This window comes from Fusarium oxysporum, chromosome I, assembly GCF_013085055.1.
Source record: "Fusarium oxysporum Fo47 chromosome I, complete sequence".
Classification (NCBI taxonomy): domain Eukaryota; kingdom Fungi; phylum Ascomycota; class Sordariomycetes; order Hypocreales; family Nectriaceae; genus Fusarium; species Fusarium oxysporum.
The window spans coordinates 1,340,206-1,363,829 of NC_072840.1; the positions used below are offsets into that span (position 1 = coordinate 1,340,206).

The window sequence follows — 23,624 nt, forward strand, 5'->3', positions numbered from 1 at the left end:
ACGTAGTCCCATAACACTAATTATTAACTTCTACTGTACTCTCATCACTGGAATCTAACGTCAGATCTTCAGGCGATGCGAAACAATCATCTCATCTCATTGCTCTTCATCACTTGGTGTTTCGCCCACTATCTTGGTCTCTTGAGCCCAGATTGAAACACCTTGATGGTTCTAATCTACTCTTTGATGCCGTGTAAACTCTTTAACCTTGACAGACACCTCGACCCCGCACAGCCATGGACCGTATATAAAGGCCTAGGTATGACATGTCTTTACCGAAAGGCCATTTCCTTAAGACTGATCCTGTTGTTCATATGGCAGCCCATACCGCCAGTAGCCCCATGTTCATTCAGAATATTGTTTCGTTGCCTGACTACACCAAACATCCTGTGAACAAAACCACCTGGTGATTAGCGCATCAAACGCGAGCAAACGCGATAGCTTTTGTGTCCTGAGTCAACAACATACGTCGATACAAGGTTCATTCTTCATGCGCATAGTACTCAAACTTGGCAGTGAGATCATTGCTTAGTATGTCTCCCGCGTCTTATCAAATAGTTATACTTGTGTCTGGTGTCTATCGCCGATAGAAGTTACTGTTCTCTCTTGTCGCATCTGCGTCCAGCAACCAGACGCGATGAGGGGTAGAACGGCCCCTCTATGTCACCGAAAGAAAACCAGCAGATGGCTTGACGGATTCTTGATACATGTGCTACGATAAGGTAAGTATTGGATCTTCAAAAGATGGTCATGATAACCAGGACCCTTTCTGATGTCTTCTGATCAAGCTACATTCGGCTTATCTCAACCATTACCAGTGCAAAAGCTAATGTTTGATCAGTGATCAACTGCGTTATTCCTTCAGCCAGGCGCCCTCTTAAGCTTGATTCGACGACAGTCCATGGTCCCGTCGGCTCGTGTTACAGACCCCTGCTACTGATGACAATGGAGGGGTGAGATACTTGATTTTGTGTAATGATCACACTCAATGGCAATGTACTGGACCCCTGTCACAGCTTGCAAAAGCTTCCCCCCCCAGCTCCTCTACCCCTCGATGATTCTCTGACAAAAGCTGCGGGCCCTGGGCGCGTATGATTTCATGCTTGGCATGATGAAGCAGACCATGCCATCCTTCCACTACCGACCATGCCCAGCGGATCGCCGGGGAAAACTGGACTTAGCAGGATTAAAGCTGCCATCGTCAGATCGAGTGAGCTTGGCATGAAGCAGGCCAGCTCGGGAGGGAGCCCACCCATACCATACTACCGTCCGTCCGTCTCACCATTCTGCTGTGTTAGTGCTGGACATGTGCAATGGAGTGAGGTGTGGTGGTGGCTTGCCTTGTCTTGTTAAGCTTGTCATGGTCTCGTCCAAGGTTGCCACGCAATTGGTATCCATGGAAATAGCGTAGGCAAATAAGGTCATGTCTAGTGTTTCGTTTCTGCTGGTTTGCCCTAGACTCCCACTGTCTGTCACTGTTATTATGGAGAGCACGGGCTTCTTTTATTCGGTTGGCAGCTGAGGCTGCGTCACTTGGAGGCCCGGCCAGACTGAGCTTGCCCCTCAGCTCCCCTCCTCCACCTTTAAGCATAAGGTAAGGTAAAGTACCTTAGATCCCGACTAATCTTCCACCGTCTCCCTGTTTTTTCCCTTCTCCTCCTCCTTCAGAACGACCCTCCCCCGATCCTCATTCTTTTCCTGTCTTCAAACTCCCTGACGATAATATCGTGCTCCCCTCTGCTAGCTCAGAAGGGGTTCTTTCTTTCCCATCTTTGCAGCACAACTAGATAACATCCTGGGATACTCCCAGCTTGAAGACGTGAACCGCAGTCATGTTTACCTTCAGATCTCACAGCCTCCTGGTGGGGCTTGTTATCCTCGTTGCTCTGGCTTCTCCAGCCTTTGCTTTCGGTGCTGGTAACATTGCTTCAATCTCCAAGGTCGAAGGTCAAAACTGTGAGTGGTTACAACTACGACCAGACACCGTCCAGTAGTGGCTAATCAAGATCTCTTTCAGGGCGCCACGGCGATATCACCGATGCACTCTTGATCCTTTCGCAGGCTAAGGCCCTCAATGGCAAGAAGTTCAACAAGATCAACGTTTCGCGAGTCTACTTTGGAAACTGGCTTCGAGATTACTCTCAGGCCATCGATGTCGGTACTGTCAAGTCGGTCTCTGCTGAGGCCATCCGTCTTCTACTTTGTGTCCTCGGTTTCATGACCTTCGGCTACGGCTCTGGAGAGTTCGAGGTCACTGCTGAGCGACTCGGATGCTACCGCCCTGAGGACCACATCGACAACCCCAAAGACTACGCCGAGAATGTCGATGCCCGTCAGTATGATGAACGCCTCCGTGGGCCAGTCGACGAGGATCGAGAACTGGCTATCGACCCTGAAACAGGAATGAAGAACTACATTGCGAACGAGCGTGCACGTATCATGACCTCCGCTAGGCACGTCAAGAAGCTCTTTACTGGTACTATCGAGCTTGGTCGTCGATACAAGGACTCTCAGCGAAAGGCAGACAAGTACGAGGCTCTCCGCCTCATGGGAACTGGGCTGCACTGCCTGGAAGGTCTGTAATCCCGACTTCTCAAGCTAATCAGCTTGTTTCTAGGGTCATATAGAGCTAACTTGTCTGCAGATTTCTTTGCCCACAGCAACTACTGTGAGCTGGCCCTAATTGAGCTCGGAGAGCGTGATGTCTTCCCCCACGTTGGTCGTAACACACAGATCGAAATTGAGGGTGCCCGTGGTCCCGTCTATCCTATTGTCACTGGCACTTTCGGTGGTGTTGACTTCTTGCACTCAGTTACTGGTGAAGGTTGGTTCTAATGCTCCATATGAACGAGAGGAGAGCTAACAGATTCAGTGTCCGACAAGCTCACTCAGAACGAAATTGAGGAGCTCGAGGGTACTCTCCAGCAGGGTGCCAAGTCTGACACCAGCATGCTTCGTGACCTTCTGGATAAGATCCCTGATGGCATCTTTGGGGATAAGCACCAGAGTGACCGGGTCGACGAGCTCCAGAACAATGCTGCTGCTGCTCAGATGGAGAACACCACTGTGTCTCCTCGTGATCCCGAGGAATTCACCATCTACATCCAGAATGTCTTTAAGCAAGTCATGCCTGCTATTGAATTCCACGATGACATCATGAAGAGCATTTCGGGTGCTATTGAGAAGATTCCTGTGCTCCCCAAGATCATCGAGCAACTGGAAGAACAGCTCTCCGTCTTCATCTTCTCCATCATTGCTCCTTTCATTGTTCCTCTCATCCAGCAGATCCGCAATGAGCTCAAGACTGGTTCTGATGAGATCATTGCTAGCAGTGAGCGTGAGCAGCACATTGTCTTCCACGACGATGATTCTAGCAACCCCACTCACTCTATGCTTTCCAAGGATCACTTTTCCAACGTAAGACAAGCCACACAAATGATTATATTCAGCAACTAACTTGGATGTAGATCTTGAACGAGATTGCTGGCCGAAACGCTGCTGCGGTGGTGCAATGGGTTGTTCCTCAGCTCATGGATGCTATCGATGACGAGAGTGTCGACGTGGATAGACTCCTCGACGATATCGTCAACGGTGTGATGCATCATCCTGCTCAGCGTGACCTCGGAAGCCGCAAGGTTCAAGAGGGTCGTCGCCGCTCCTACGAAGGTGTCAAGGAGTGGTGGAACAACATGGGTGACCGCCAGCGTGATGATTACCGTCAGAAGCTGACCCGAGAAGGCGTTCAGAATGGTGAGAACCACAAGGAGGGTGTTGTCGACACTGGTCACGGCCACGGATGTGCTGGCAAGCTACAGATGCGAAAGCTGTACGGCGGTGGCCCTGAGACCCTCGAGGACAAGATTGCTGGTGCTGCGGCCGACGCTATCTTTAAGGGTGCTACCGGCGCCATCTCTGGCATGGTTGAGCAGAACACCGGCTACAAGATGCCCTCTTCTTCCCGTAAGGAGGAGAAGGAGGAGAGTGGTCTCAGCGGCTTCCTCAGCCAGGCTGGCTCCATCCTTGGCGGTGCTTTCGGCAGTGATGAGACTAAGAGACAGTCCAGCAGTCACCGCGAGGATGATGGTTCCTACACTAGAACTGAAGTAGAGTATGGTCGCCACGGTGATCGCTACGGCCAGGCTGAGTATTCTCAGACACAGCGCCCTGACGGTAGCCAGCAGTCGGAGTATCGTCGATACGAGCAGCAAGACTCCTCGGATGGCCGTCACACCGGTGGCTATGGCTATGAGGAGCGAACTGAGACTCACCAGAGTTACTCTGGAGGCTACGAGCAGCGCACTGAGCGACATGAGTACTCCGGCTCAACTGAGAGCCACGGCCGTCGTCGTGATGATGATGACGGTGGCTACGGTGGTCGTCGTCACGATGAAGGCGGCTATGGTGGTGGTAGCAGCTACGGCCGACAGGAGGAGAGCAGCTATGGCGGAAACAGTGGTTACGGTCGCCAAGAGAGCAACTACGGTGGCAACAGCAGCTATGGACGTCAAGAGGAGAGCAGCTATGGTGGAGGCTATGGAGGAAGCCATGAACGCCGCGATGAGGGCGGCTACGGTGGTCGTAGTGGTGGTTACGAGCGTCGTGAAGAGGGCGGATATGGCGGCAGTGGTGGCTATGAGCGTCGAGAGGAGAGCGGCGGTTACGGTCGCCGTGAGGAGGGTGGATATGGGGGTGACAACTACGGACGCCGAGATGAAGGTGGCTTTGGCGGAGGCTCTGCTGATGAGTATCTTCGACAGAGCCAGGGACGCCATGGACGTGAGCGCCGTGGTAGCAACGAATATGACGATAATGGCTATGGTGGTGACCGACGTTGGTAAATTGTTGAACAGCACTGCGGTTGGGAAAACTCTCAGTGAGGGGAGTTCACCATCATGCCTAGATAACAGAATGTCGAACCAAATGAAGGACAAGAAATGAAATTAACGGTTGAATTAATTGCGTGTGAAATGCATATGTGCATCGTGTCCGATGTCCCACGAGAGATTTGTGAAACGAGCTTTCTCTACGGTTCTTAGGTTCTGTCATTAAGATAACTATTTGAGGATATCAAAAAGTCTCCATCCGAAACGCTTTTTCAGAACACACCTTGAAACCCTCAAACAATGCCTGAGTACACGAAGTCATATGCAAAGCGTTACTGAACTGCAAGTTTGTATCAGGATATTGTAAATGGGCGGGCTTGGCCTTCTTACTCAGACTGTGCGTTGCTGATCTATGCAACATAGACTGGAGATCTCGCTGCAGGCGGTGTCCTATCGTAGTGGTCTCCTCTTTACTACCTGCACAGTATGAGTCTATGTTTGTTGGTTTTCACGTCTGAGTGGCATTGGTTGTCCTATCCATCACGCTTGTGCTGGCGGTCTCAATGCAGTGAGGACGGAATGTCATTATCATGAATCATGATGGTGTAGCACGTGCAGTTAAGATGAGAACTTGGTTCGTCAGAAAGTGTAGTTTTGGTTTAGATGTCCCGATGTTCTCATGCTCGGATCCTAGTAAGGCACAGATCCTTATGGCTGAGACCTTATCTCTGAGTGAGATTCGACCCTAAGGTATCTGCCTCAGGCCGCAATGATCTGAATCGGATTGCCCGCTTTTGATTACGTATTACGTCAAGTGGCGTAGCACGAGGAGGCCGGGATCTTCTAACCTCGAACAAGCTCTTACAGGGATGCGACAAGGGGCAACAGTTGACTTGTTGTCTTGTCCGAAATTCTGCCTTTTCTATTCAGTCAAAAGCATGAACTGCCAGTATCTGCAGACAAACCAACAGCGGACAAGGCTGTATGAATTGTTGCATTGAAAATTCTTTCGCGTTTGATCGTCATTTCCAAACCTGATACTTAGGTGCCGTTTGCCGAGATAGCTCCAGCCACAAAGACCCTCGAATAAAGGATAGGCATTCGAATTACCTACCTCGGCTTGCTTCCAGGATATCGAATGCAGTGTAGTGAGTCGCGCACCCTGAACGTGTAGGGTCGTCTCATTATCACTCCAGGGTTCATCAAATGACAAGGTACTTGAGTGGGCTACAGCGCTTGATTGCCCTACCCGTTTGTCTCTGACGGTTCGACGGGTGAGCTCTTGGGGTGTCAGCCAGTCATTGGCGCCCAGAGACATAACCCTCCTTATCCATCGAGAATAGGATTTTGAGTGCGCTGCGCCTCCCCGTCTCCGCGGAGGAGAAGAGTGACACGAGCAAGGGTTTAAAAGAGAGTGAGGGTCAGGGACTGGGCCTGTCGGCAATAATCACGATAACTCATCAGCAGTGGGCGGAATCGATTGTCATCGACAGATCAGCAATACGTATTACCGTTGATCATTGAGTTTAGGTTACAGTGGATGACTGAACGTGTCGCGGGAGACAAGCTTTGGTCGCAGAAGCTTGGCTGGGTACAAGGTTATGTTAGGTTAGATCCGAATCGTTTCGTCAGGCCACTGAGTTCGAACTTCGAAGTCTTTCGAATGCAGTATTCGTGATGTCCTCTAAAAGCTTCAACGAGTCATGTAAACTCAGTGACAAACTGCTTTCCATCTCTGGACAGTCCATTGATTGACTGGGCAAATACTATGGTTGAAGCTTGACCACTAGGCTTCATCAATTGACTATTCAGCGGTCACCGTTACAGTTAAACTCACGGCAACTCCCTTGTATCTTAACTCTGCAAGAACCACCGTACGACCTAGGTGATGGTGAAAACTCTTCCAGCCTGCATATCTACGGCTTGCGTCCGAGTGATACGGTAAAACATCCATGTCCTTGGTGGTGAGAGATAAAAAAGGGACATTCAAGGATTACGACTGCGGGTCAAGTGTCCCAATACGTTCAAGTCTTGACCAACAAGCTTTTGGTTTGTGGGGAAGTGGACGGGACAAATCTTGACTGCCTGATCTTATCCTTTCCTATCCTTTCCTCCTCTGAGGTAAGTTGATGTGATTGATGGAGATGGAGAGCACAAGCTTTGTTGTACCACTAATGCAGATTGCTCTGTTAGGTTATTCTAGACTGTTTGCTACTCTCACACTCGTCTGATATCAATAACACCAACTGGAATTTCAAAAAACTGAGACATTGGCTTGCTCTAACTCACCTGGACCTGGCCAACTCCGTTATTATTCCCGACTCGGGCTTTTACAAACAACCATCTGGTCTTAAAGTCCGAGCCAAGTTATGAGTTGAGTTGTCTAATTGGTCAACCCTCAAAAGTCAATGAGATTATCAGAGACGGCTACATACCAGATCAAAAAACGACGATTCTCTTGATTTTCCTGTTTCCCAAATGCTCGGGTCGTCAAGGGATAGCCGGCTTGGCATCAGCCATCGCTCTGACTTCTATTCCTTCTGCTGCTCTTGTTCCTGCACCTAGAACAGAGCTAGCTCAACGTAGCTGTAGCTGTTCCTGTAGCTCTCTTTTGATTTGGTCGATTTGCATCGTGGCCCCCGACACTTTTCGCACCTTGGAGTTGGGTCTCGAATCGGACTTTTATGTGCCTGGACCGACTCGTCATATCTGCCGGGTCACATCGTCTCACTTTGGTATCACTGTTTTGTCATGGAGTCGTGATTCTGTCTATTAATTCCTTTCAATTCTTTTGCTCTTGAAATAGTTGATTCATATCTCTTCGATAACAGTCCCTGCATAAAATTGTCTTATACCCTCACACCCTTGTTCCATCGTCACACTCCGAAAACCGAAACGCGCCACCAACGAAACTGCCCAAATTCACTCAATCGCTCAATCACTCTCTCCACCCCCAACCCTGCCTGCCCTGCCATTCATCGAATCCAGTTTCCCAGTTCAGGACCCCCCCTCTCTTTTCGCGGCTCAGCAGGAGGCAGGAGACAGGACAGGACAGCCCAGGCAGGTTCACTGCACTTCAGTTCGTCACCCCCCAAAAAACACTCACTCGCGCTCTCTCCCTTTCGTATTGCCTCTCCTTCCTCTTCTCCACCAGCCCGGCCACCCTATCCATCCACATCCGCTCCCTCCCGTCCCTGCCTGCCTGCTTCTTGCTTCTTGCTCTGGCTTGCCCTTCTGTTCTTCCTCACCCCCAGCGGCGGCAGCCACAATCAGCGTCCGGCCCATTTCCACCCTCAGTCCTGGTCTCCCAAACCCAAGTCCAGGCCAAATCAAGTCCACCTTACTTACCTACTCTCGCTTGATTCTCTCGCTCTTTCTCTCCCCCCCAGAAACGCCAACTCGTTAACTCTTGCTTTTTTACTCATTCTCATTTTGATACTCAGTTTCGGGTTTCAAGTCTCGATTCCAATTTTCACCCAACTCCTCTAACGTCACTTCGTCCTCACAAACTCGCTTTCACCAGATCATTCATCATCGAATCCTCACTGTCACCCTGGGTCGTCACTTGAATTTTTGCGCCTCTGGTGCACGCCATATAATGCCTACGATTCCATGATTGAATATGTTTTAGAAGCATGTGTAAGTTATATCACTCTCTGTTCAACCAACCTTTGTCATAACCTCTTATTTCCTCTCTCCGTCTCGTCTTACACTACATGACGATTGATTGATTGATTCATTGATCCTACCCGTTCTCCCCGAAGGGCGTCTGTCCCTTTCCGTTCCGTTCCTGCTCATCCGCGCCCGCGGGTTCGAGGCCAAGAACCTCGCATCATACCCCAGTCTTGGCATCCCAACGAACTGACATCAAATCGTCCAGCGCTCACCGAGATACGAAATGTCGTGTATGTCTTTACTCCATCCATTATGTCTCTCTGCCTGCAACGTCGTTGTATTCTCGTGGCCGTTCTTCTCATCATCGTCGCTGGCGTGACATAACGACTACGCCGCCCTCGACTCCCCGCTTGCACCAACGCAGCAAACCACACGACATCGCCTACAACCTTTCGATCAGACGACATCACTCGCCTTACTTGATTAAAGCTGTGAACATTGCTGACCAATTTCACCAGCCTCCTCTTCAGTAATCCAGTATGGAGCGGCGCCAGTACGGTCCCGTCGACAATCATCCGAAACCTCACGGCTCTTTCGGTGCGTTAATCCACTTGACATTTATCATTCCGTTGCGACGAGGTAACTACAAGACTCATCTAGCATTGACTGACCACGCAAACAGTCCGACATAGCATATAAGGAGCGAATTTCCACCAACATTACCACACTAACCTCCACAAATGCCGACTCGTCTAATGGCCTTATCACCGGCCTCCTCTACGTCCCCGACCTCGACAACGATCGTGAGTGCGACCAGCAGCAATACCAGTTTATTCCTCGAAATGTCACCCGCCGAGATAATCTTCCTCCTACCAATTACAATCTCATCGCTCTCGCGCCGTGGTTCAGCATCGATTGTACCCTAGCCTACCTTGCTTCTGCGCGTCTCGACCCCATTCGCGCTTTCATCTTTTATAAACCTAACAACTCGTCAAATCAGCCTCAAGATGCGGACTCGCCTGTTTGGAATCTGGAAGATGGTGGAGCCTGGATGACTGCCAACAAATATCCGATTTACGCCATTTCTGGTCAAGAAGGCCAGAATATGATGCGACAACTCAGTTACTATTCAGGCAGCGTGGACGACATACCTTATGGCGAAAATATCAGCACACTTTATGGCCCGAACCCGAAGGATTATGTCCGTATCTGGACTGAACTCAGCGTTCAGGATGAATCTGATATTCCACCGCTATGGGCGTTCTTCCTCATAGTAATTGGTGCCTTGCTTGCCATATTTGCATTCGTCTCGATAACCATGCACCTTGTTCAACGAAGACGACGTATATCACTTCGAAAAAGAGTTGAATCTGGCGAAGTCGATCTTGAAGCCATGGGAATTAAGCGCCTGACAGTACCTGCTACCCATATCACCAGCTTCCCTCTATTTACTTACAACGCGGATCCGGACTCGACAGCGCCTCCTCCTACCCCATCTACACGACGCATGCGAAGTAGCCGAGGATTCGATCAACGCAGCACACGATCCGGTGCCAGTGTTCGGAGCAAAAGATCCAATATCGGGGCCTCAGGTGACAACGCTGCTACTAATTTCCAACCTAGTTGTCACATCTGCCTCACCAATTTCGAACACCGAGTCACCATCATTCGGGAGCTTCCTTGCGGTCACATATTCCATCCCGAATGTATCGACGAGTTTCTGTCAAAGAATAGTTCTCTCTGTCCTATGTGCAAGCATTCAATGTTGCCCAGAGGTTACAGTCCAAGGATCACAAACGGAATGGTGCGTCGAGAACGTGCTCTGAGGAAATTACGTCAAAGAGTCGATCTCGAGGATTTATCTGAGGAAGGTGATAACACGAAGATGAAGGACTGGAGTAAAAGACTATTCCGAACCTCACCATCACCTTCACGACCTTCCTCGTCGCCACTTGTTACCTTGAAGCTACCCAAGTTTAGACGACAACCTGTTACAAATACAGCAACGAATGTGGAGGGACGAGTAGAAACGCCACCAGTATCGTCCACCCTCGCACAATTCCAAGAACCAGAACCAGAACCAGAACCAAACACTCGCCCACCAGCTCCAGCCCAGATTCCAAAGACAAGAAGGCCCAGACCTCGACTTTTGAATATGCTCCCAACACAGCCAGAGAATTCCGAGTTGAATACGGATCCAACGCCAAGACGCGGAAGTCCTTCTTCGTTTGCTCGACAACGCATGCGTGAAATTGCAGCCAAGAACGCGCCTTTCGACGATCCGGACTCTCAAAGGGCGATATGTAAGTCGTTTATCTAAATGGACGTAAAAGCATACACTAACGTGATCACAGGGCTACGAGCACTCTCAAAAGTTTTCCCAGGCTATTTCTAATTCTGCTTTGATAAATCTCATGGTCAGAAAACATCTCTTGCATTTGATGGGGCAACATGGGTCAGGCGTTTATGTCATGGGCAGGGTTTTGGGATCTAGGCCGATCCATTGATTATACGACTTTTTTTTTTCGGGTACATTGGTGCATTGGAAAGGCATTTAATGAGGCGTTGGTTGGATTTACGAGAATTGTATATACAGGGGCTCGTTGAGAGGATAGGAGGTGCAGAGCAGCGGGCTAGCAATGGCATCCCATCTACTATTTGCGTGTTGTCCAGAATAGTAGCCAGGGTCTGGACTGGATAAACCATTGGGTTTTCCACCATGGCTGAACGATCTCTTGTGTAGAAGAAATCACCAGCCATCAACAAAGCATATACCCAAACAATATACAATCACGATATGAAGCAACATGGGTAGCATTATCAAATGACCAAGATTTTCATATTTTAGATCAGGTTATCATATATTTCCAAGAACTAGCTATTCCCCTGCATGCACCAATGTATCTGAGGGTTCAAATCGTTCATATTTCTCGCTCTAGGTACGCTCCAAACGCCAAACATAATCAAAGTTCGATGATCCAAATTCCTACGTTCTGGTTTCTGATCATAATGCACCGCTCAATTCCCTTCACCACGCTTTCCTTTACCCTCCAGCAACGGCTCATTACGGACTCCGCCTCTAGCAAGTGCATCTCGAACGCGATCATTCTCGGCAGCACGAATTCTGCTTCTTGCGTCCTCCAGACGTTCGACGCCTCGATCAATGGTCTCAATATGCACGCTCAGAGGGATTGGAGGTCCACTACCAATACCATTGCGGAGCACCTCTGGCTCAGCAACACGGTCACGCAAGTCGCCCAGACCAGCTTGAATGCTCTCGAGTTCGAGGATAAGCGCGTTGACCTGTGCAACTGCTGAAGAACGCTGTGCGTCAACCTGGCGCAGAAGAGCCAGTTGGCGGGAAAGGCTGTTAAGTTGGTTCGAGTTTGCACCGACAAGTGTCCAGATATTCCAGAGGACGTTTTCACGACGAGATGCTGTATCGGCAGAGGAGCGAGAACTGATGTCGTAGATGAGCATCAGATGATCCTCGGCTTTTGTAAGCAGGCGCAGAACGGCCTGCGCTTCAAGGATAAGGGTCGCGATACGATCCGAGACAAGAGCTGTATGTTCAATATACTTGTCTAGGAGAACTCGCTCGTTGAAGATATGATCTGTAGTTGGCTGGAACGGGTGAAAGAGCCACGACGCCCAGCCAAGAATAGGCGAAGGCGAGGAAATCGACTTCCCATCATCTGTTTCTGGGGATAGAGTATCGAGATAACGAGATGTCCAGCGATTGATGCTTATGACAGCATCAACAGCAGACCCAACATGGGTGTTGAACTTCTGCAAGTCCGAAGACGTCTGCCTCGCCGTGTCGATGTAACCGTCGAACTCAAACAGCAACTCATCGCGAGCTTGTAGATCGCTGTGTCGCACAAGGCTGCGTAGATCTCGAATGGCCGTTTCAGATCTTTTCATCTCGAATGGGAGAGACACTCCATCAGAGCTCTTTTCAAGAACTTGCTCGAACTTTGACTGCACATTCATGAGATCATCGAACTCAACGGGTGATCCATCGCCTCCAGCAGGCACTATCGTATCCAGAGAAGGACAGAACGGAAGATTTAGTAACGATGCGCCCGGGATACGGCAAAGAGGGGATAGAGATGCGGCGATAGAGCGAGTTGCCATGTTCTGTGCAATAATAAGACCACCAAAGCAAAGATAGATAGCCAGTAGAATCGCAAAAGGTTTCTGAGCGTAGCGGAATGCTAGCCCGATAACGTTAAGAAACCATGCAAGTGTATTGTATATCACCGCTGGGATGCTTTGAGCGATTTGATTTCCAACTGTTGGCGGTGGCTGTTCGCGATATTGGCGGCGATGATATTCATCCTCGGTCTCATATCTTGCGCGCGCGTTTCTCTGCTTGGGTGGACTCGAAGGTGGTGGAAATCCTCTTCTCCTCACACCTTCGTTGCCGCCATATTCTATGCCCAGTCCTCTTATCGTGCGCTCACTCCTACTACTTCCCTCACTCGCAGTATCGATGCGCGGCATGTGAAATTCTGGATCGGGTGATCGAAAGACTCGCTCTCCGTTCGCGCTCACACTTGCGCGCGAAAGACTCGGCCTGAACGGCTCTCGTAGAATGACCTGCTCGTCGTCTGGGTCTGCCCCAAAGTCGCGAATGCTATCCTGCGATGCGAAGCTGAGATTTCCTTGAGAAAATGGTTGGGAGGGTATGTTGCCTGAGGATGTAGGTGGTGATGATTCCCCAAGCGATGGGAGAATACTTGTGTCGAAACTGTCGTTCTCGCCTTCAACAAAGCGCCACGAGTCCTCGGGTCGAAGCTCACGCTGGCGCGAAGATCCCATGTTGTTCACCTTCGGCGCTCGAGTACGGCAGAGTCGCACACGAGCAGGCGTTACGGTCACGTCACCTCAGTCCACGAAGTATACACACTCGACGTCCGGTCGCATCAGATAGGCGAGATGTATGGTGAAAGTGTCGTATTTATAGTGTAGAATGTGAGATAGCAATATGCGCCAAGTTAGATCGTGAAGCGCTGACTGGCGCCCTTAGCGTAGGCAGGCGGAAGTTCTAGGAGCGGTGAGTCATCGGCAGTTGTGATAATCGTTCACGGTGATTATCGGCGGAAGTGCGCTTGGTGTTTCAGGTCGTGAACGGGTGTCAAAATGAGGTCGATGTTGTTAGGTTGTTGTCTTTATGAATGATGTAAGAGCAAGGTAAGGTAGGCGAGGCGGCAAATGGAGCTACATGGCCGGGCGAGGGTAAGTGAGGTCACTACTCACCAAATCATAGTGGGGAAGCACAAAGGCCCTGGGGGTGGAAGGAAACCTAAATGATACTGAAGTTTAATACTTATTACTCTAAACATGGCTCAACTTATTGATTTACTTAATTCCATATTGCAAAGTATATTCAATATACAATATAGTCCGTAATTTGTTATGGCCTTCACTGATCAATCGATACCTGAAGACTAACTTCTATCTTAGTATTCTGTCAGTTATACATAATTAGTAGACCCTTGTCGCGCTGCCTAGCGTCGGCCAATAGTGTGGACATATAGAGGCTGACCGAGACCTCGTGGTCAATTTCATTAAAATCTAGGGTATTAACGGTCACCATCTTAACTAGACGTCAATGAAAAAGGCCCAAGACCAACTTCTTTCCATCTGTCAATTTACTATTGAGCATTAATAAATGGGCCTCCGTGGTTAAATACACAATTTTCAAAAGCTACAATATTGCCAATCGAGCTCAAAAATACCCAGTATGGTTAAACCTTATAACTTCTCCCTGTCTAAGAGATGCTAAACATGTAAACTTGACCAAGCAAACAGTGAAGCGTATACAAAATCGACCGTCTTCCATTTCTCGATCATGCCTCTTTTGTATCATTAAGTTTGAATGAGTCTCGGAAATCTGTGTTAAATCTACTACCACTTCCTCCTCCAAACTAGGTCAAACTCTTATCTAGATATGGACATACAACGACGAGGACACATTGTAGTCACCCCTCCTCTACTTTCACAGGAACTGAGCCTCCCGCCGACTTGTCACCTAAACACCCTGCTTCGACATAAACATTCGAAACTGAACTTCCTGCGCCAGCTGTTATATCCGAGGCTGTCATATCTCCGCCAGGAACTTGAGTTAGATCTCCTCCCCAAGCCACGTCACCCGTCTCCGGCTCACATTGCAGCGAGTATGATGGCAGCCCCGACCAACCACCCATATGCTCTACTGTGGGCGACCTGAGCCAGAGAGACCCTCCCTCAGTTGTAGACGCAGGTGTATCACCAACCGCCGACATAGCCTGAGAAAGCTCCATATACCCATGCTCATGGCCGCCTCGGCCCAGTGCCTCCATGAAAACGTCAGATAACGCCTTCGACCTGGGCCAGAATTCCCCAGACTTTTTCAGGAACTCTGCCAGAAACAAAACTCTAGATCTGTAATCTGGCTGCCCTGCACCGTGGAGCACAGCATGACACAAAGGTGAGGCTGCGTGTTCCAAATCAAGTAGGCATGAAGGAGAGAACTTCTCTGGTACAAGCTGAGAACCAAGAAGAGCCATCAGACGCAATGGTGCTTGGAGAACTAGTGGTGACTGAGCGTCATGCTCTGTAGCAACCCTGTGAAGTAATGAAGCCGCGATGTGTTGATCCCAGTGTCCGTAGAGATGAGCCTGCATCCGGATCTCGAGTCTTTAGACAGATTTAGCCATCCGAAAAAAACTTTTTAGGGAGATTTGACTTACCCAAAAGAGACCACTAACTACAAGATAAACTGTGAGTAGCTGAACTAGCCCCTGAACGAGTCAAAGAACTTACCGCATGGTATAGGATCATATCAAACATGCCATCTTCCCAAACGCAATATTTTTTCCTGTCGTTGATTCTGAATCGCCAGGAATCGATACGCTGATTTGCATACTTGAGGTTATGCCGGGCTGCCTGACTACAATCATGAAGAAACGGTGCCACATGACTATCGTATATACGAATAAGATCAACAAAGTAGGCCCAAGAAGAGTACTCGCGAGAGGGGCCTAGACGATCGTACTCTTCAAGAGTTACTGGGACTGGAATTTTCTACTGGAAAGTCAGCGTGAAGTGGCTACCTCGAACAAGAATTACGCACACCGGCCTGGTAATCCCAGTCCTCGCATGGGAGCCCTACCACAAAACTGGGCCCAGGAGGGTAGAGTGTTGAGCAAAGCTGATTCTGTCGCAAACAAAGCAACATCTCATGTGTATACAATCCCCAATATGTCCGGCGACATGATTCAGCGAGGACTGGGTCTGTTTCCCTATCCGCGAACTCCTTGCTCTGGAGTCCCAGACAAGAAGCCAGCACACAGGCTTTGTTGAACATGATTTTGCCAACGTTGCCATGCTGACTCCCGAATGCTGTAATAGAAAGACACAGCAGTGCTTGAACAGACCAGATTGTTGGGGAAAGGGTGTCATGCGACATTTGGTAGGCATTCTGTTGTAGCTGTGTCTTGTCGACCTCGTCCAAGTATAGAGAACCAATGTAGGTAACTGTGGCAACCAGGAAACGTAAGTTTTCTGGTTGCGTTTTACAGAGATCGTCCAGTTTCTTTCTTGGGGGTAGCCAAGAGTGGGTGACGTGAAAGTTGGCGTAGTAGAGGTCGAATGGATGTATGGTACTGCAAGGTGTGGAAGCTATCATCTGGGGGAACGGAATGCCGGGCCCAGCAAGGTCTGGCGACGGTGTGCTCTCTGTAGTGTCATCTTGATCATTCACCAAATCCTCTTCCTTCATCATACTTGTCTTCTTTGAATCTCGGATCCCTCGACGTGTCTTGATGTAACGACACGGTTTACCCTCTTCTTTGCATCGAGTGCATGTCTCAAGTCCATCGCACCTTATATGCTTATGACGACAAGTAACGCAAGCTAAAGAGACACGCTGCTGGGTTTTTGAGGTTCCCGTACTAACTCGTTTCTGACTCGAGTTGAGTTCAACACCAGGTAAAACTTCGTCTTGTGATGACCTTGCCATAGTTTGATCGACGAACCGGGTTTTCCAAGTGATGTCGAAAGGAGGTCTCAAGGCCCCGTACAGTTTCGCTTTGTTGGCAAACACCAGTGGTAGGACCCAACAGGAAGGCTAGAATCGATAAAGGATGTGTTATGGCACCGAATCAACCTTGTTTGTCAAGAACGAACAGGTTGAACAGGCTGAACAGGTTGAACAGGTTTGTGGTAAGTGCCAGAGCCATGGAATATATGCACGCATAATAAGGAATTAGAAATGGAAAGACACGGATGGAACTACGAGTTCAATACAAATACATGGTACCAGTGCAACGGGGTGGAGGCGTAGGGCAGAGAAGATGGTCGTCAGGCTTAAACAAAAGCAAATGATCCAACGCATCATGATTGGAAGAGGTGGGTAGTTGAGTTAGATTCAAATCTCGGAACCATGTTGCAATACCTGACTCCTCCAGTCGTGTTGGCCCCAGGGAGGTATGTGGCGTGGATATAGGTTGCCAGTCGAGGACCAGGTAGGGGGGAAAGACCTGTCAGAAAACGGCTGCCTGCATCTCCATGTCGGCCTTTATACATTGAGAGTTATGACAGCTGTGACCTAGAAGACAGACGCCAGTGACCATGTTGCTGGTTTCGCGTTGTTAGGTTCGCGGACCAAGAGCGTGCAGAGGGGCCAAGAGTAGGCCGCTCCCGACTCAATGATGGCAACTCTGGCACGAGAACCAGGTTGTTGATGCATCTAGCACCCGGAGATTTTCACAGAGACATACAAGACGGCGTGTATGTGTCGTTTGATTATGCGTTTGAGGGTTGCCGTTAAAGTGAAGTCTAAGCAGCAAAGGCAGGCTGATCTACACTGTTGGACAGCTGTCGAACCGCCACTCGGAGCGGGCCTTGCAAAACTCCCGTCTCTCTTAAGACAGCAGGCAATATAGTCACTAAGAGCAGCCACTGTCTCATTAACTAGCAACTCGAGCTATGATTGTTTGCATGGTATCCACAGAGGAGGAGATGCCTGGTCGCCGGCTGGAGGGTTCACGTTTCTGACGTGTAAGACGCCATCAGAAGAGTCGCGATGTAGATGCAAGTGCAGCACAACCAATATAAAAATTGCTTTTTCCAAAGGAACTCTGTGTAACACAGTGCCCATGCAGCTAGTCGTCATAGTCCCAGCTCCCAGGTGTCTGGGACATACTGGTTGCATACAGGGCTATCGGAGATATCATAGCGCCCTTGATTGCTGGTCGCTGGTCAAGCCTCAAACATACATACATAGCTGAATTCTGCCAAGTAAGTGTGGCTTATCTTCCCCAGAGCCTGGTTTTTGGTTTGTCGACGATTTGTGATGCTCTAAGAATGGAGCATCTCTGAGTTTCATGATTTGATGGTATCGGCCGAAGTTTGTTGGATGAAATGTGCTTTCTAGAGGCACGGAAGTTTTGAGGCGGTTTGGGACGAGTTGAGCCGCACTTGCCATCTCAAGTTCTGTGTAACTGCCACTCGCGCCATGGCACCCTCTCCTCATTGGAACAAGGGGAACCAGTAAGAGCAAGGGCGTTTGGTGGGGGAAAGAGAGGAGTTGCAGCGGGAGGGGCTCCCGGCTTATGGCCCGGCCCAGACGGAGACAGTGAGGGAGACAGTGGCTAGGATAGTATCTATCCAAGCTAACAAAAGGCCTGGTTAAATTCAGTGTAAATTCAGGAGACCTTGGACTAGTTAATTTTGGTACTTCGCTGTAAGGTTAGAAGTTATCTTGCTCTTTGACGAGTGGGAACAAGCGCTAAAGCAAGTCTCAGTGAGCACGGAGTAAGACAAGCGCGTGGAAATAAAAAGTCCCTTACTTTTTTACGAGTATCCTTTACCTATCCTCGGGGAGCAAGAAAACTTAAGACTTTAGAAGAGGATGCCAAAATAAACTCAGTAAAGGGTCCCCTAAGCCTGGGCTAAATTACCGAAACACTTTTGTCGCTTAGGGTAAAAGTCCTAAGCTCTCTTGCCTCCCCTAGCCTAGGCAGAGGCACGAGGGACGAACATGCACGGTATGGTAAAGTAGCCGATAAGGCCTAGGCTCTGTAACACCTCGGCTCGGCTTCTGCTCGACAAACCCCGGCCCTGGCGTCATGGAGTTTAGCATGGGCCCACACAATCCCCCCAGATGAGATCCAATGCGATGCGCTGAGACGAGCTGAACTGCGTGGTTCCTTTTTGCTTTTATCACCTGCAACAAACGAAAGCTCGCTCTACCCAACTGTAACCGGATCAACCCACCACCAAATCGACCGATAGACTCCCAATTAAGTACCCGAAACTCAACGAACGCCCTCATCCTCATGCGCATGCATCAGGTCAAATGACCGACTCGAGCTTCGTCCAAGCCCAACGCCGCGTTGCTGCGCGTCGCCAAACCCGTGAGGCCGAAGCCGCTGCTCGCATCGCTGCACAGCGGCAATCTTCTCGACCTAGAGCCAACCTCGAGCGCTTACCTTACCCCCTAAATCGCATCGGATCTGCCTGGGATGCTGTATCGACAAGGGAGGGCACGCGTCCTGCATTTCGAGTAGGACAAGTCGATGCCGAATTACTCGATGTAGAGCTCTTGGACATTCTCAAGGACCAGGTTTGCGAGGGTCTCAAATACTTTGGTGGAGGGCATCTGCACGATGACTGGTCAGCTGAGATTATGTTGGCTCTGAGGGCGGTGCTTTTCAAACTCACTGTCTGGGACCACGATGCCACATACGGAGCGGCTCTCCAAAACCTCAAATATACCGACGCCAGAAACGACGGGCTTATACTCAAAGCACCCTCAAAGGTGCAGAAATCACTCTATGGACTTGTCACAGTATTTGGAAACTATGCTTGGACGAGATGGGAGGACTGGCTTCTGGAGCATGACGATGGTTACGACGAGCCAAGTCCCCGACTAAAGCGACTATCGAAACTGACATCTGCCCTCTCAACTGTTCACTCGGCAGCGGCATGTGTCTCATTTCTAGTCTTCCTACTGCATGGACGATATCGAACACTCCTTGATAGAATTCTCAGAATGAGACTTGCGCCACCCACAAGCCAAGTAAGTAGAGAGGTCTCATTCGAGTATCTCAACAGGCAGCTTGTCTGGCATGCCTTCACCGAGTTTTTGCTTTTCGTACTACCCCTGATCGGCATCCAGCGATGGCGACGCTGGCTGACCAGGACATGGCGGAAAACAAAAGACATTATCAGAACGGGGCCTCAAGAAGAGGGCAAGGCTAATGGTGAATACGCGTTCCTCCCTGAGAGAACATGCGCAATTTGCTACCAGGACCAGAATACAGCAACTTCTGAGAACGAAGTGATGGCAGCAGCAGCATCCAGTGGTGTTATTGGTTCAGCCCAGACAGACATAACCAACCCGTATGAGACAATACCTTGTGGGTGTGTATACTGTTTCGTTTGCTTGGCTACTCGATTGGAGAGAGAAGAGGGCGAGGGCTGGACCTGTCTGCGTTGCGGTGAGCATGTTAAAGAATGCAAGCCTTGGAGTGGTGACTTGGTTGAGCCGTCTGCAAAGCATGCTTCAGCCAAGACGGTGGCTTTCTCAGATGATATTACTGGGGGTGTGCTTGTAGATGAGCAGGATGAGGAATCGTTCGTAGAAAGTCTGAGCACGACCTCAGAGTAGAGGGCTAGGAGAGGCATTGATCTGCGGTGTTTATGGATATGTATGGATTGCTATATTTTGTAATACCACACGCAATGAATGCGATGTTGTTCTACTTTCTTCCATTACTCACTACCCAGTTCTCCCACTCACAATGCCAAAGATAATGGGTGTAGTAGTCCCTGCTGCCTTCACTGCCTCGAAATCCCCAGAAAGGTATGTTTATGCGCGGTCAAAGCAAAGGAAACTCTTAATTAAGTAGTGACTCAATGAATAAATATAAAAAGATTTGGATTTTATGAAAGAGAATCTGACAGCTGAAAGTCCACCCCAAGTTCCTTAGAAGGACCCTGAAATGGCCTGCCCACATATCCATCCTCTGAAGCCCACTAACACGGGTAGCGCGTCATAGCAGGGGAGATGGAACTTGGACCCCTGTTCTATTCCTACCTGTTGTCAGCCGAGATACGGACCAACATCAGCCCAATCTAATGCTTGGACAAATCAACACCAACTTCCAAATTCACGATACCGACATTTCACCATAATCATTCTTCTAATACTCGACGCATCCAATTCACGTGCCTTGAAGAACTCGAGACGCAATCCATCGACTTACTATACAGAATACACCATAATATATAATCGAAGCCTTTCAATGTAGCCCGATATCACAACTCGATTACACCGACTCCCTCCCTTCATCCCATGCCCAGCTTCTTCCAGTTCACGCAGGGCACCGAGTCGCACGTCCGACCCAACGACTCGGCCCCTCTCCTAGGCCGCTTCCGCGCTGTTCCTCCGCGTCCTGGCGTGGTATCTCGAAGGCGCAGTCAACTCGGCCTCTTCTCGAATACCGCAGACAACAGAGGTAGCGTGCATATACTTGGATACGGTGCTTTTCCTGCAGATGACAACGATACGGACAGTGATTATGACCTTGAGGACGATAGGAGTTTGTGGCAGCGTCTCTGGCAACGATGGGTGTTGGATATTTGGGTTGATCCGAGGCAGTCGGCGGTGAAGAGGGTCGTTGATAAGTGGTGGAGTCGGTATGCATTTCTGGTGTTGATGCCGGCCTTGTTGGTATGTGCTGGAGCTGCAATAAAAACAACAAAGAACCAACTGACTCAAGAATAGGCTGTGGCGTGGTGTTCTATACCTTTTCCTCAGTATAGAATTCCTAACGACCATATCGGTGATGGAGACGAGGATAGACTCCCCGACGGATCGAAGACGCCTGGTCACGGAGCTGCCCGAGTCCAGGTCAACTTTTGGTTCTTCCTATTCGTCTACTATGGTTTCTACAACCTTACTGCTCTTATCTGGATCACGAAGGTGTTCAACCTTTACAGCCTGAACTGGTGGCCCCAGTCTCTGGGTTTCCCGCTTACCGTCTCACTCATCGCCATCTTATCCATCGCCGTCCCCATACCCATGTACTACAATGATAAGGCGCGTTATTTGCTTGTTCACAATACAGCATGGATTTCATGGACCTTCATCATCATGGCCTTGCCTGTCACGATCGCCTTTATCATTCTCACGACTAATGAGCGGCACATCGGGCTTCGTCACTCGCTATCAGAAACTCAGCGCATCTTTACTACATCCTGGTGGACCGGAGAGCCAGACACATTCAACGGTAGGGACCGTCGGCGCCGTAATGTCACGGCTGATCTATTCGACGCAGACGCAACTCAAGTTGAACCCGAGCTGAGGCCACAGGGCGTTAGGATGCGTCGATTGTGGTTGCCAGCAAGCTTTGTGCGCTTCTTATGGTTTTGCGTTGCTTTGTTTATTGGGCTCATGGCATATGTGATCGGAGAGGCATACGCAGAAATCTATCTCCGAACCTTACCACACAACAACTTGGAGACAGTGGTGTACGTCTATGGCTGGGTTGCGACGGTGCACTTGCTGGATGCGTTAAGCGGCTGGGTGCTAGGAATTCGAGAGGGTGAGCGTGTCGGAAGCTATCCTTTGAGCTGGATCTTCAAACTGTAAGCCTCGATACATACAGATACTGTTGTTTCCACTACTGACACCACAGCCAGATACTTCATGTTGACCTACCAGATGTACGTTCGTGCGCTGTATGCACGACTGCGTTCACCACAACAGTTCATAACCCTCCAGATCTTGTCATCAACAGGTCTGGTTGTCATCACGCCCATCATGATGACCTCCTTTGTGCACAAGCTCTTAACAATTCTCGGGCTGAACTCGCAAAGCTTTGGTTCATACCAGAAGCTCCAGACCCGCAATGTCTTCATTCGCTTTCTTGCCGAAAACGTCTCAATGGTTGCATTCCTTGGAAGTATTCTAGTACTGCATTTCGGAGCTAACAAAGACGTTTACCCATATTTTGCGTTCGATACGGAGGGAGAGGACTACAACTTTGGCCTCACTTTCTACGCCTCATCAGTAACGTGGGCGTGTGAGTTGGTGGCGAGTCTTGCCGTGCGGGGACTCATCCGACTATTCTTCCAAATTGACGTCGGCCTGGAGGGGAAGCTGGACTTGGCTGTCTGGCCAGAGTTGATGCCAACCTGTGTGGCAGTCATGCTGCACGTGCTGCAGAACATGCTATTTTCCATCATCCGACTACAGTTTCAGTGAGTGGAGAAAGGATCCTCTGTGGTCTGGTGTGAAAGAGGACCGATCATCCAGGGGCTATTTTTCATAAAGGATTGATGAGTTAGAGGGTCGGAACGGTCCGAGAAAGGTTGCCGAGAGGTACGGCTATTGAGATGGTGCACCCATCGACATTCGCACCCGCGCAACGGACAATAGGTTGGATGTTTGGCCTCTGCTTTGCTTTTTCTGTTTTCGTCACTCTTAATCTGCGAGTCTTTGTCTTGAGTTGTCTTTCACTAGAGCGACTTCTTTGCATACTTTGTGATGACCTTGGACTGGGGAAGCTGTGCTGTTGATACAAGTCGATACCCATTAGAACGTTTCTAGAGAGTTTTGCTACGTTTCATCTTTGTTATAACGCATTAGATACCACATACTGTTTGCCGACACGTTGGTCATTACCGTTAATAGCAATTCCGGGTTGAGGAACTTCTGAAGTGGACCGAGATAGCGACCATTTCAGATCGTTAGGGCGACTTGTCTATGCAACTATATTGTTTCGGGACTTGCAGGCCAACAATGATTGGGCGACGGGGTTCAAATAACTATTTCCCATGCCTGGTGTTTCATAAAGTTTATCTGACAGAAGCAAACCTGGATCATGATTGGGTCGGTGCAGCTTCCGTAGAATGGTCCTTTTGAAACCCCATATTGAAGATTGAGATACTTACCTACTGCACGCTGTCTTGCATACCAAGGCGATGGATGATGTGCACTGTAGCTATGAAAGGTTTGATCGGCTTGCCAGCCAACTCTTGAATTACATGACTCGCAACCGAGCTGTTCCTAAACCGATCGCTCGTATCGGTTCAAAAACAGTAGCTCAGATTGACTGCGTTCTTATGTTGATGCCTGCATAAAAGTTGTACTGTCTGTACTGTACTGGTGCGAAGGACCCAGTTCTA

The 23,624-nt window shown here is 49.4% G+C and overlaps 6 protein-coding genes across 6 annotated transcripts; 4 read left to right on the top strand and 2 right to left on the bottom strand.

Moving 5' to 3' along the window:
* Nucleotides 1–1,625: 1,625 nt before the first annotated feature.
* On the top strand, nucleotides 1,626–4,956 carry FOBCDRAFT_1172 (heterokaryon incompatibility protein Het-C-domain-containing protein). The gene is made up of 5 exons (XM_059607733.1): nucleotides 1,626–1,956; nucleotides 2,018–2,575; nucleotides 2,645–2,824; nucleotides 2,873–3,417; nucleotides 3,468–4,956. Exons 1-5 carry the CDS (start codon nucleotides 1,833–1,835, stop codon nucleotides 4,836–4,838), a joined length of 2,778 nt encoding a protein of 925 aa, XP_059463785.1. The 5' UTR covers nucleotides 1,626–1,832; the 3' UTR covers nucleotides 4,839–4,956.
* A 4,021-nt stretch (nucleotides 4,957–8,977) lies between these two features.
* FOBCDRAFT_266773 (uncharacterized protein) lies at nucleotides 8,978–10,833 on the top strand (the record flags this gene model as incomplete). Its single annotated transcript, XM_059611399.1, has 3 exons — nucleotides 8,978–9,077; nucleotides 9,131–10,741; nucleotides 10,793–10,833. The coding sequence occupies 3 exons, from the start codon at nucleotides 8,978–8,980 to the stop codon at nucleotides 10,831–10,833; spliced, it is 1,752 nt and encodes a 583-aa protein (XP_059463786.1).
* A 463-nt stretch (nucleotides 10,834–11,296) lies between these two features.
* On the bottom strand, nucleotides 11,297–13,615 carry FOBCDRAFT_1194 (uncharacterized protein). Its single transcript, XM_031180915.3, has one exon. It carries the CDS (start codon nucleotides 13,260–13,262, stop codon nucleotides 11,457–11,459), a length of 1,806 nt encoding a protein of 601 aa, XP_031041683.2. The 5' UTR covers nucleotides 13,263–13,615; the 3' UTR covers nucleotides 11,297–11,456.
* A 670-nt stretch (nucleotides 13,616–14,285) lies between these two features.
* On the bottom strand, nucleotides 14,286–16,263 carry FOBCDRAFT_210411 (uncharacterized protein). The gene is made up of 4 exons (XM_031180916.3): nucleotides 15,559–16,263; nucleotides 15,249–15,509; nucleotides 15,176–15,192; nucleotides 14,286–15,122 (listed from the first exon to the last, which is right to left on the bottom strand). The coding sequence occupies exons 1-4, from the start codon at nucleotides 16,207–16,209 to the stop codon at nucleotides 14,426–14,428; spliced, it is 1,626 nt and encodes a 541-aa protein (XP_031041684.3). The 5' UTR covers nucleotides 16,210–16,263; the 3' UTR covers nucleotides 14,286–14,425.
* Nucleotides 16,264–18,620: 2,357 nt separating this feature from the next.
* Nucleotides 18,621–20,258, top strand: FOBCDRAFT_210414 (Pex12 amino terminal region-domain-containing protein). The gene has a single exon (XM_031180917.3). It carries the CDS (start codon nucleotides 18,787–18,789, stop codon nucleotides 20,098–20,100), a length of 1,314 nt encoding a protein of 437 aa, XP_031041685.1. The 5' UTR covers nucleotides 18,621–18,786; the 3' UTR covers nucleotides 20,101–20,258.
* Nucleotides 20,259–20,561: 303 nt separating this feature from the next.
* On the top strand, nucleotides 20,562–23,181 carry FOBCDRAFT_151235 (uncharacterized protein). Its single transcript, XM_031180918.3, has 3 exons — nucleotides 20,562–21,165; nucleotides 21,220–22,082; nucleotides 22,137–23,181. Exons 1-3 carry the CDS (start codon nucleotides 20,788–20,790, stop codon nucleotides 22,699–22,701), a joined length of 1,806 nt encoding a protein of 601 aa, XP_031041686.2. The 5' UTR covers nucleotides 20,562–20,787; the 3' UTR covers nucleotides 22,702–23,181.
* Nucleotides 23,182–23,624: the final 443 nt, after the last annotated feature.

What these genes read in the sequence shown, in the direction of transcription:
- FOBCDRAFT_1172 (XM_059607733.1), top strand. Translation starts at nt 1,833, where the DNA reads ATGTTTACCTTCAGATCTCACAGCCTCCTGGTGGGGCTTGTTATCCTC. An exon ending in TGGGCTGCACTGCCTGGAAG is followed by an intron (nt 2,576 to 2,644) that starts GTCTGTAATCCC and finishes ACTTGTCTGCAG; the next exon opens with ATTTCTTTGCCCACAGCAAC. An exon ending in GCACTCAGTTACTGGTGAAG is followed by an intron (nt 2,825 to 2,872) that starts GTTGGTTCTAAT and finishes TAACAGATTCAG; the next exon opens with TGTCCGACAAGCTCACTCAG.
- FOBCDRAFT_1194 (XM_031180915.3), bottom strand. Translation starts at nt 13,262, where the DNA reads ATGGGATCTTCGCGCCAGCGTGAGCTTCGACCCGAGGACTCGTGGCGC.
- FOBCDRAFT_210411 (XM_031180916.3), bottom strand. Translation starts at nt 16,209, where the DNA reads ATGATGAAGGAAGAGGATTTGGTGAATGATCAAGATGACACTACAGAG. An exon ending in ACTGGGATTACCAGGCCGGT is followed by an intron (nt 15,510 to 15,558) that starts GTGCGTAATTCT and finishes ACTTTCCAGTAG; the next exon opens with AAAATTCCAGTCCCAGTAAC.
- FOBCDRAFT_210414 (XM_031180917.3), top strand. Translation starts at nt 18,787, where the DNA reads ATGACCGACTCGAGCTTCGTCCAAGCCCAACGCCGCGTTGCTGCGCGT.
- FOBCDRAFT_151235 (XM_031180918.3), top strand. Translation starts at nt 20,788, where the DNA reads ATGCCCAGCTTCTTCCAGTTCACGCAGGGCACCGAGTCGCACGTCCGA. An exon ending in TGTTGATGCCGGCCTTGTTG is followed by an intron (nt 21,166 to 21,219) that starts GTATGTGCTGGA and finishes ACTCAAGAATAG; the next exon opens with GCTGTGGCGTGGTGTTCTAT. An exon ending in TTGAGCTGGATCTTCAAACT is followed by an intron (nt 22,083 to 22,136) that starts GTAAGCCTCGAT and finishes CACCACAGCCAG; the next exon opens with ATACTTCATGTTGACCTACC.